Below are 12593 nucleotides of genomic sequence, written 5' to 3' on the forward strand. Positions count from 1 at the left end.
GTTTTTGTCCTGTTTTGGATATAGATACTAATGTCAAAACTTTTTTGCTTCGCCCTCAAACACGGTCACGCCGTAAAACATATTAGTATCAATAACTCGATTTCATGATGATAAAAATTTATGAATACGCATTGGTGAATTGTTTAAATTTCATATTTGCGTCGACAATAAACAGGCCTAGCAAAGAATTTGGTTCAAATTAGTATTCTTCAATTTCATTATAATTTTTCTATTTTCATCATTGCTTATTTTAATTACTGTATTTCACGGGGTAAAAATGTACAAATATCATGCAGGAAATCAACGCGTTCACGAAACAGATAAAACCCTCCGGAATAACCCTTTTTTCCGTCGCCGCCATTGACAAGGTGCGATTGCAATGTTGATGTTCAGTAAAATGGCAAACAGTTCAGCAAACATTGGACCAATTGTCATTAAACTTCATAATTAAAGAATTCATAGCATGATCTTTAATTTGTAGGCAAATTACTGTATGATGATGTATTGGAGTCGAGATTTTATTTAGATAGTACAGGAAGGGGGATCGTAACACGAATTTTCTCTGAATGTTATCGTTATGCACACAGTGTTGACGCTGTTAATATGAGTATAAGATGTATTTTTCTGTTGTCAAATTTCTGGATTTAAAATTCAGGGCGTGGAAAATGGGTTTTCCATTAATCCTTTGACTTTTTACATGATAATCAGAAATGAAACTTTCTTTATGCTGTGAGCTGTTTCAATGTTTGCTGCTGTGTAAGTGGTCCCCAGACCCGCTCACTTTAAAGAACAGCAAGTTGCTATTCTTCAAAGATGTAAACTATTTTATTTGCCCTGAAGTTGACAAAATTTTAATTTTACTACAGTGATTTTGATGCAATTTTTTCAGGCAGTTTGAAAAATAAGAAACTATAAGCCATAAAGTAGTTATTTGTAAGATTGAAGCACCTCATATTACCATTACCCATGAACTTGTTTTAAACTAATTTGAGATGCTTCAATCTAGTGCATGGAATGAAATTTTGAGTAAAATCTCGTTATAAGTTGTATAAATGGTTATTGAGTTATATGTAATATAATATATATAAACAAAAATTCAAAATGAATGCCATTTTACACATCAGAAGATTTTGGAACATTTGATTTTAGCTCCACTTTAACATAGCTGTGAAGGTACACATTTTAAGATAAACACAGAGTGGAGTGTTGCATGAAGGAAATTTGTACATAATGATGCTGTTTTCGACTGTAGGCATAAAACAATTTTTAAACAATTCAACAAAAATTACAGTATAGAGGATGTTTCTTCTGCTACAGAGTGATTTTCACACTGTAGTATTGCAAGATGATTGTACTGGAGAAGAATTTTGCCAACATGTTGAACGTATCTGCGCACAAAATTGATGTGTGATAAATCATTTGCCCTTTATCATTTGAAATTAAGAATGGATGATTTTTTTCTTGGTAGATGTACTCGGCGAGCGCTAAAATCGTGAAACCACAAGGCGAAAAGCCAGATGAGTTTGAGTCGTCAATTTCTCAGGTAAGAGAAACATATATTGTTGATTTACTTGCATATACAATGACACATTCTGGCTAGTATGAATATTATATAGTTGAACAGGAGTCTAGCCAAACATTTGAAATTGTCTTTTTTTCAAAATTTGATTTTCCGAGGAATAAAAGACGCGGGATATCACATTATATTGATAAAGTCTTTCATGAAATGCATGCATTTGAAAATAATTGTGTGAACACTTCAAAATGTAAATAAAATTTTATCAGGCTCTTCTGGAGCTGGAGATGAACAGTGACCTTAAGGCACAGCTTAGAGAACTCTACATCACAGGAGCCAAGGTATGTTTTATCTTTCTGCAATGTTAAATTATTCAAAAGTTGAAGTTTTTTTGGGGGGGGTGGATGGGTTATACACATAATTAAGCACATGACAATCAAGCCATGTGTAAGTTTCATTATGTGTAGAGGGAAGAGAGAGGGGCATGTTTCAAGTAAATAGCAACTTCCATCTGTTCCATTGAATATTGAAACTTTTCCTTTTCACCATTTTCATATGAGATGTATTTTCTGTGTTTCATAAAAAATTCTCATTTGTGATATTGCAGATGACAAGTTTAGAGGTTTCAGAACTTTTTTAGTACATTTTGCAGTATAAACATAATACTTAGCCTTAGAATGATAGTATTTTAATATGTGTCAATTTTATTTTTAATACAAGCCAAAATAAAGGATTTCTTTGTCATTGATATCTGTTGCTCAGTCTTCGCGCTTAATGATTTTTACCACAGGCCCATCGGGCAAGTAAGAGTGAAAAATTTGGTAGCCCAAATAAAATTTTACAAATGCTATGCAAGAATGATTCAACATGATTCGAATTCTCAAGTTTGAACATTTTTATTAGTTTAAGACGAGAGTTCAAGCCCTCTTTCAAATTCTAATTCTGTCATTTCAGTGTGATTCTTCCAAATCCTGCAATGTTTTAATTCTTCTAGTTCTTCATCACCACTCTCATCCTAAAAAACAGTACAAACTAGGGTTGTTGACTAATAATCATACATTCTGAATGTCTGATGCGGTCGCTTGTGTTTTTTTACTCTAGGGTAAAATGCTTACGCCATTTTCTATTTTCATGTTCACTTACAGAATCAATTCTGAATTATCTGAGCCGAACACGAACTCAGAATTTGCAATGTTTTCCTTTCTGCACCAGATGCAAAATACGAGACCATCATTGTATTCAAGCCAGGGGCAGTTCTTCTGCCAAACATGCTGATCATTTTCTTTGTTGCTTTGTTTCCTCATACTTCTCTGCGCCAACTTTCTCCTCTGTAAGAACTGGTTGTTTCACCGATTTCCTAATAGCAGAATGTGCGTTAATAATTTTTGGTATCCCGGTTTTACTAGCCACAGTCATCGGGCTACCGCTTAATTTCTAAGACTGCAGTCTTATCTTCCAAAAGTTGTTCAAATTCTACTAGGAAAAGTTGTAAACCATCACATTTCCATTAAAAGATGTTCTAATGCTTTCTCCTCAGAGTGACAAAAGTTGCAATATTTAAAGTGTATTTTTTTTTATTTTGAATTAGAATGAATTTTTATAATTCTGTACTGGACTTTAAAATTGACAATGTGTATGCATTATTGCCCATTTATAATATCATAGCATGTCCTCTGCTTTATTTTGGAGAAATAAAAATTTATCAGTCACTTGGTGATTTTACTACATTAAGGGCTGTCATGGTTTTAAAAAAATTGGGTCAGTTCAGGATTTTCAATTTGGGTTTGGATATTTCGGTTTGGGTCTATATAGCGGTTTAAATAAAAAAACTGTTGCAGTAATTACATGCGGATGTGGACTCTGGTTTAGACCTGACATATGTACTGTCATTGTTTTGTCCACAATGCCATCATTTAACAAAAAATCAAGCCACACTTTAGATTTTGACACCATGTTCATTATATCATGAAGAACCTTACCCCAACAGAAATCTGGAATAATATTTGTATGTTTTCGTTGCTTTTGTTCCTTTCAGGAAATTGATGTTCAGGGCAAGAAGGCTATCATGATCTTCGTACCAGTTCCTCAGCTCAGAGCCTACCAGAAAATCCAGACAAGACTGGTCAGGGAGCTGGAGAAAAAGTTCAGTGGGAAACATGTAGTATTTATTGCACAGGTTAGTTGAGATGCTATTCACAGATAATGTAACTGTATATTTTACACATGGAGTAATGGGAAGTTCCTTCATCAATGCGTCCTGGGTGTGAATTAAATAGGGTTTAAATCTAAAGCATGTGTAGCGGATTCAGACAACCAAACTGGGTCTACATATACAGCATCACAATGAATATCTATTATAATAATAATAATACCATATTTATATAGCACCCTTTTCATACACTATGTACGCTCAAAGGTGCTTTACAATGCATATATACCTTACAACAGAATGTTATACACATAATGCATAGAAAATAAATAAAACATTAAAAGCTGTACCTATCATCATTGTACATAAAACATGAAAACACAAGATACCATAAATATGCTAGATAAGAATAAACATCAGTTTCAGGGCGTATTAAAATAATAATAATAATGAAATACGCACACACACAGCATATAATGTCTCGGGTATAATACATTAAAACATACAATTCCTTTTTTTTTTTTTTTTTTATAAAACATCACAAAATGGTACTGGAAAGCTAAGACACACAGTCTTTAGTTTTCACAGTTTTTCACAGAATCTAACCTACACGAATGACTGAAATGATAGAAACTAGTCCTGGAAAACTTGATGGAAAAAATGTGTTTTCAGTGACTTCTTGAATGCACACAGTGTTCTACAGTCCCTTACATGTTCTGGAAGGGCATTCCAGTTTTGGAGCTATTGTTCTGAAACACCGATCTCCGTATGTTACGGTTCGACTTTTTGGACTGATTGTTTTATAGACCTAAGATTTCGGGTAGGCTTATATACCTCTAGTAATTGTTTGATATAAGTTGGGCATTCATCATGTAAGGCTTTGTAAGTATAAGTAAGTATCTTATATTGTGTCCTATACTGCACAGGTAACCAGTGTAGTTCTCTTAGTATTGGAGTGATATGGTTGTAACATATGTAGACATTTATCGACAACGTTCAATATCTTTAATAGTGCTTTCATTGTTTTCTGGACATACGATGTGCTACAAGATTTGTGTACTGATTTAAAACTGAGGTGTTTCCATACGAAAGATCTATACGTTGAGGGGGCATTTTTCAACGAAATCCTGCAATTTGCTGTCTGTTTAGTGTTCATTTTGTAAATGCGTTGATTGAAACTGAATTGACCAGTCAGAGAGCCCAAACTGAAAGGAAGTGTGCATTTTATGTTTTTAATCAAATGGAAATTAAACTGGAATGAATCCTTAATCACGATTCACCTGCATCAAGATTTGTTGTTTCACCCCTAACAAATTCCTACTAAAGGCCTGGCACAGCTTGCTGTAGTCTAGCGGTTAGAGTGCTTGCTTCACAACGAGGATCAAGGTTTGATTCTCAATCCCAGCTCCGTGTGAGACCTAAAACATTTAACATTGGTAATAACTGTTTCTTCGTTAAGCACCCAGTATTAGAATTGAAAGCCATGGGTCTTTTTGGGTGTGACCATTTTTTTAATGACAATTTTTTTAGAACCCTCATTGTTATCACCTTTAGTGCCAAGTCAGTATTTATGGCACTTTACTTATGGGTAGGAACATCTTTATATGAGGGGGGAAGTTCTCAAAGGGTATGGAAAAAAATCCAAACAAACCTAGGTCAGGGCCCAGTTGCACAAAGATGAGTTAAACTGACAGTTAATGTCTAGTTAACACTATGTAAATGTAAGAATTGATGGGAAGTTAACTGTTTGTTAAAGGTAACTAACCATTGTGGAACTGGGTCCTGATCTTTTCTTTTTAGGTCACCTGAGTCGCTGAAGTGACCTATTGCTGTTGGTCTTCGTCTGGCTTTGTGTGTCGTTTGTTAACAATTTTAACTTGTTCTTGAAAGCTATGAGGCCAATTGTTACAATTTTTGGTGTGAAGCATCTCTAGGATAAGAGGAATATATGAATTGTAAAATTTATGACCTTAACACCCCTTGAACCTCATGGATGGGGCCAAATATGTTTAAAAGGGCCATATTTTAAAAAATCTCTGCTCCCACCCATGTGAGAGAAAAACTAAATGCATGGATATGGTGTCCTTGAACCCCTTTACTTAAATTATGAAATTCATGGCCCCTGAGTCAGGGGTTTAGGCCCTATGGCAGGACCAATATTACCATATAGTGAACATCTATTGTATCTTAGAAAATCTTCGCTACTCCCATATATATTTGAGAAAAACTAAATGCATGGTTATGATGATGTCCATAAAGCTATCTATCAGAATTGTTAAATTCATGGTCCATGGGTCAGGGTTCATTGGGGGAGATGTCAAAATGATCTATATGCTTCAAACTTCCATTTTCCTTCTTCTATAAATGAATGGGAATTGTATGCATATTTTGAAAGATCATAAAAATGTGCACAAAGGACTCCATATTGAGGCTTAAATGTAAATATGAGACTCAATGTATGGGCTGTGATACTCAGGTGACCTTGAGGCCTGTGGGCCTCTTGTTTTCGAGTTTATCTTGGTATCATGACTGATTATTTAATGTTGTACTTGCTTTCATTTTGATTCAGTTTGACATTCATATTTTGTTTCATTTCAAGAAATGTTTCTATTTTTAGATGTTCTTTGTATATTATAATGAAGTTTGAATTTTACGTTTGTAGAGGAGAATCCTCCCAAAACCAACCAGAAAGACAAGGAGGAAGAATAAGCAGAAGAGACCCAGATCGTATGTGTTCTGTTCTGTTGCCTTTATTGTATGTGTTGTGTAGACTAGATCATGTACATTTCATTATGTTGCCCTGATCTATGGAAGTTGAAGTTCTTTGGTCTCTCTTCCAAATTCTTTGAAACAAAAATCAAATCAAGTGATTGGCCTTGTTTGACTCTAAAATCTGTATCTATCTATCTTTAAAATCCAAGATGTAGACATTTATTAGGTAAGCTAAGAATGAAGGTAAGATTTATTTCAAGACAGGCAGAATGAAGGTTGCATTGAAAGGCCCAATAAAATTTTTTTATTTTTTTAAATTACAGAAATCACATCTTGTGTTGTCTGTGGGATTAGTAGATTAGTTTAATGCAAGTTAATTCATACTTGTGTTGCTCAACTTCAGTTCATGGTAGCATTGGTTAGTGGTACTTTGTGGGTTTGGGAGTGACGAAGCTATATAAATGGAGTCCTCCTTGATTTTTAACATTCTGACAATATTTTGGGAGGGCTTCAATTTCAAATGGTATTTTCATTGGTGTATAAATAACCCAGCTTCTTTAGGGAAATCAAAAGAAGATCAGCATTTTTCCAAATCCTGAGAAGTGCAATCTTTATAGTTTATTGACCAAATATCGGGATAAATATGCCTGCTCAAGGTTAATGCACGGTAAAGTGGAACAAGTTTCAACTGCTTGCAACAACAAAGTGTGGGCATATTGACCGACATTCGGTCAATAACCTTTCTATTATATATTTTTCAAATTCCAGACATGCTCATTTGTTTTAATTTTTGGTAGCTGACTGATTATGTTCATTATTATTTGTAAACAGATATGTAAAGCAGGTGTGATATCACAATTGAGTTAAAGTAGTCCCCATGCATTTACAGTGCAGGATTTTATGGCTCAGTATAAGCTAGAGAGCTCTCTATAGAATCTACAGGGGGAAATATTAAAATATGCAAGAATAATCTATATTCAACGAGTTAACCTTTTATTTATCAAAAGAATAGAACAAGTTATATACACTGCTCTCCCAGAAATGTTGGCATGTTAAAAGTGAAGGAGGGTTACATTACATGTATATCCGATGAGAGTGATTGGGTTCTTTTTCTTCAAATGACTTTCTTATGTGTCTTTGTCCAGCTACACATTCCCAATCAATATAAAAATACATTTGTTTGCAGTCGTACACTAACTTCAGTTCATGATGCCATCCTTGAGGATCTTGCTTTCCCTGCTGAAATTGTGGGCAAGAGAATCAGAATTAAGCTGGATGGATCCCGACTGATTAAAGTGCATCTGGACAAGAACCAACAGACAAATATTGAACACAAGGTCAGTATTACTCCAGAAATCGAAATTGTATTGGAAATATGATCTCATGTCTTTCAAACTTTAGATTGAATAAATCATATATTCTAGGTATAATCATATATTCTAGGTATATCTTCATTCTTTGAATCAACTTTAATCTTGCCGATAACATGCTCCTCTGTAGTAAAAAGATACAAGTTTTATAAAAATGAAGGAATAGCAAGTCTTGACACTTTTGTGATGCAGTGTGTCGTTTCCAGACTACTGAAACGAGAAGGTAACTTTTATTGAATCCTTTTATTTTCAGGTGGATACTTTCACAGCTGTGTACAAAAAACTCACAGGAAAAGACGTTGCATTTGAGTTTCCAGAATATGTGTTATAAATTCACCAATAAAAAGTGAATTGCAACGTATTGAAAGTGCTGTTATTAGTTCATAGTGGAATGAATAGTAAATAAGTTACAAAGCAGAGGCTACACTCCATTTTACTTTTCTCTGTATATATAATAAGAATTCAATATACATGAGGGTATGAACTTTGACGCTTCATGCCAGCATACTTCATGACATGCTTAGTGTTAAATCTAGGATCTAAAGAGGGCACACATATCAAATGTTCGAAAGGGCACTTTTCGTCGCGGCAAGACAATTTCGGGGCACTTTCATTGTATCATACTATGATAGTAATAGAATAATCATTGAGCCTCTTTAAAAGTTAATACCTGCTGCCTTGTTTTGATACTTTTCAATCAACCTTGTGAAGTAAAGAACAAATGTTTATATTAACAAATATTTTTTTAAAATTTAAAGAGAAAAAAGGGCATGGTGCAATTAAAAAGGGCATGGCGCCATGCTAGATTGCTTTAGATTTAACACTACATGCTACCGCTACTTTCATTGCTGTTGGAATTCCCAGCCATTAAAATAGACATACTATATTGATTAAGATTCCAACACGCATTAGAACATGTTTCACACCTCGAACAAAAGATTTGTATGTGCATCAAATAACTTGGTACACCCTAAGTCCAAGTTTTATGGTTGGGTAAGCATGTCTTTGTATTTCTAATTATTAGACCAATAATTATCAATGATTGGTAACAATCAAGGAAGGGCGTCACACTTTCTGAGTACGGTGTGTCAGTTACCAGACTTGGTATGGAACATTGAATATCAAAAAACACAAAAGTTTGGGTGACCAACAAACAAGAGAATAGACATGCTGTATTTAAGATACATCACTCTCTCTCTCTCTCTCTGAGGTATGTGTTATGCCCCATCACTAACACGTCATGAAAATAGTATAGAATGTGTACTTGTGTTTGGGGTTCAGTCAAAAAGTGATACATCCAGCAATCTATCATTTGAAACAAATTTAAAAGACATGGGCACAGTTCTATATCACTCTATCAGCATATCTGATCAGTTTTTGTTGGTCACCCAAATAGTCTGTTTTCAAGATTATTTTCAGATATATCTAGGAAATGCATGGAATTATTTTCTATCATGCCCGAAAATGTCCAAAACAATAGTTTTAGTAAGTTCTTGGCTTAAATCCATTTGAAAAGACATGGCAGACATTCTTGAAACATGGATGAAGATATATTGAATGTGTATGAAAAACCTAATATTTGAAAACTACTCGCTGTGCACCCTCACCTGGCTGTTGAATACAGGTAAACTCCCCTTGAGGGTACTAATTATCAAACCCAGCCTATACAAAATTGCACCAATAAAGATAAATGCTGATGATGTTAATTAAAAGGATAAAAAATACGCAAGGGTTATAATGAATTAAAGAGACCACAGAGAGTTTTCATTTCTCAAGTGAAACGTACCAAGTATGTTGTTAAACTTTTCCCTCGCCACTCGTTTGGTCCCTCGCTTTGCTCGGCACCAAATCTCTTGGTACTCGAGAAAAGTTTACCAACATATACTTGTTCACAAGTATAATGCATTCATAAGGAAATGACTATCATTACAATTTGTAGAGATATCAAAAGCAAAAACATTGGAAATATATATATATATGTATGTAAAAGGTGGGTGACAAGGTTAGGAACAATTATGGAATTGAGCAGTCTTGGCTTTGGAGCCAGCAATCCTTAGATTAGATCACTATGTGGGAGATTATAGATTTGAGTTAAGCAATAATTACTGTTCCTTAAAGGGACTGATTCACGATTTCCCCCAAAATTTTGTTTTTCACTTTTAATGATCAAAACCTAGTGTCTAATGTGTTAAAAGATTTTGCAAAAAAAATTAAGGTGATACCATCACAGTAGCATATTTTAGAGAGTTATTGGTTTTGTAAACAAAGATTGCGGTATGTTATTGTTTTATACAGAATTTTCAAAAGAAATGGATATCGATCTAAACTTATTATATCTTTCACATTTCAAGTATTCTTTGGGTAGAATGTTTCATCTAAAAGTTAAAATCCATGACTATGCAAAATTAAGATGCTTTATATTAAAAAATTAATATTTCACTGGTTTGTTTGCATACACAAAAAGACTCGAGTCTTTGTTTCCATAACACATATTTAAGGCTAAAATATTGCTTTTATTCTTGCATTCAGAAGGTAAACATTTTCGCTGTCAACATAAAATGAGTTACATTTTTAATGTTCAGCATCAAAAATGCAAATATTTCATTCAAAAGTCGTGAACCAGTCCCTTTAACAAAGCAAAGTAGGGGATGTAGGCCTTAAAAAGAGCTTGTGTGACACACTAGGCATAGGGTGGGGCCACCATAGGAGATCAAAGTTTTGCACCAGGAAATATTAAAAATCTTGGATGCTTGCATATGAATATGACTAATCGAGACATAGTTGCTCTTGAGAAAGATTTTTGTGCCTCTTTTGTAAAAGAGGGGCATGTATGTAGGTCTGTAGACCATGTCTCATCTGCTCACAATCTAAAGAACCATTTGCTTGAAAGTTACCAAACTTGGTACAGTGGTTGTCCCTAGAGATCAGATGACCCCTATTGATTTTCAGGTCACAAGGTTCAAACACGTACTGGGCATAGTAAGATAATGTCTGCTCAATATCTTGAGAATGCTTTGCCCGACAGACATTAAACAAGGTACACTGGTACCCAACAAGTAGATGACCACTCGATTTTGAAATCACAAGGTCAAGGGTCAAACTGAACATGAATTATTTTCTGCTAAAATCTTGAGAACCATTTGCTTGACTGACATAAAACATGGTACACTGACCTCTCCTAAGTAGATGACCCCTATTGATTGAGGTCACAAGGTCAAGGTTCAAATTGGACACAATAAGATGTCTGCTCAATATTTTGCTTGACAATGCATCAAAGGAGTATAGCGCACTTGGTATGCAATTTCGCCTACACAAATACTTTTTTCTTGAATATCATTTTTTACAAATATTCTGCTATACAATGTCAGTTTATACTTGTGTTAACCCAAATTACTTAATAAAGATATCTATATGTTGATAGTATCTTTATTTGATAAGCATAAACATCACCGTGATTAAATAGAGTATATAGTAGATGTAATGGGAATAAAGAGTTGCAAAAGGCCACCCTAAACCAGAAATAAAACACTGAAATTGTTTTACTTGAGTAAGACTAAACACAAGTCCATTTGAGGAAATCTGGTTTAAGGTGGCCTTTTTATTGAAAATGGAGAAAATATGAATAAAATCGTTCTCAAAATTTACCCTGAGATTTAGTAGCCTGTCAAATGTTAAACCTTTAAACTTACATGCCTGGGTGGCCTATAGTGGTTTAGGTGCTCGGTAATCTTCCACTTAACCATACATTCCGAGTTCAAGTCCATTATTTTCCCAATCTATTTTTTTTTTTTTTTGCTTTTCATTTTTTGGGGTCATTTTCTTGAGAGAGGATGTGTGAGTTATAAATGTGATACATGTATTATAACAAATATTAGTCATTTTCATCATAACTTCCAATGCTTAAAGAAAGGTTATCTACCAAGTCAGGGGCAACCATAATAAGTTGGAGTCATGACCTTTGACCTAAAAACCAATGGCCCGGGGCCATCTACTCTTTAGGGGGCACCAGTATACCAAGTTTGAAGTATGTCAAGGAAATGGTTCTTGAGATATTGAGTGTACAATACTTCATAATGTCCATTTTAACCCTTGTGATCTCAGAATCAATACAGGTCGTCTATTCCTTATATAGAACCAGTGTATCAAGTGTTCTAAAAATAAAGTCCAGTTGTACCATTGAACTTTGACCTTATCACTTAAAAACAATTTGGGTCATCTGCTTTCTAGGGGCAACCAATGTGCCAAGTTTGGCAACAGTCTTAAGATATTGAATAGATAATGTTTTGTGTTCAAAGATCTTTAACCTTGTGAACTGAATAGTAGTCATCATGTAGAACCAGTGAACCAAAGAGGTATAGCGCATTTGCTAACGAAACGTCCGACTCAGAAATCTAAATGGAAAACACCGGTTTCCAATAATAGACTGGAGTGTTATATTTAAATGTAAGGCCGACGTTTTTTATGTTTCGTTAACCAAGATAAATAACTGCCACAGTTTAGCATTACTGACATTTATATGAGTCATTCTTTAATCAATAAAGCATTTTCTTATTTGGAATGATGAACAGTACAATATTTTCATAGGTGCATTCATATTACACAACAACCCTTTTACATATGGCATTACTTAACTCACTGTCTTTTTCTGACATAACTGTCACACAGCACAGCACAGCACCTTTAATAGATTTCATCAGTTCAGTTGCCTTTGGTTGATAATTCGAGTGTTTAGTTTTGCCTAAATATCATATGACAGTTGCTACATGAATTTTTATATTTACTTTTGAGAAGCCAAACTGTATAACAGTTCTTTTCCTCCCTTGACCTATTTTTACTTATTACATGC

The 12593-nt window shown here is 34.3% G+C and overlaps 1 protein-coding gene across 1 annotated transcript; it reads left to right on the forward strand.

Moving 5' to 3' along the window:
* The first annotated feature begins 296 nt into the window (after positions 1-296).
* Positions 297-8108, forward strand: LOC125668446 (40S ribosomal protein S7). The gene is made up of 7 exons (XM_048902616.2): positions 297-368; positions 1469-1543; positions 1786-1857; positions 3552-3692; positions 6328-6392; positions 7564-7714; positions 8001-8108. Exons 2-7 carry the CDS (start codon positions 1469-1471, stop codon positions 8076-8078), a joined length of 582 nt encoding a protein of 193 aa, XP_048758573.1. The 5' UTR covers positions 297-368; the 3' UTR covers positions 8079-8108.
* The last annotated feature ends 4485 nt before the right edge of the window (positions 8109-12593 follow it).

This window comes from Ostrea edulis, chromosome 4 (genome assembly GCF_947568905.1).
Source record: "Ostrea edulis chromosome 4, xbOstEdul1.1, whole genome shotgun sequence".
NCBI lineage: Eukaryota > Metazoa > Mollusca > Bivalvia > Ostreida > Ostreidae > Ostrea > Ostrea edulis.

Coding starts and splice junctions, on each gene's coding strand:
- LOC125668446 (XM_048902616.2), top strand. CDS start 1,469: ATGTACTCGGCGAGCGCTAAAATCGTGAAACCACAAGGCGAAAAGCCA. Junction 1,858..3,551: donor TCTACATCACAGGAGCCAAG/GTATGTTTTATC, acceptor TGTTCCTTTCAG/GAAATTGATGTTCAGGGCAA. Junction 6,393..7,563: donor AAGCAGAAGAGACCCAGATC/GTATGTGTTCTG, acceptor ATTTGTTTGCAG/TCGTACACTAACTTCAGTTC.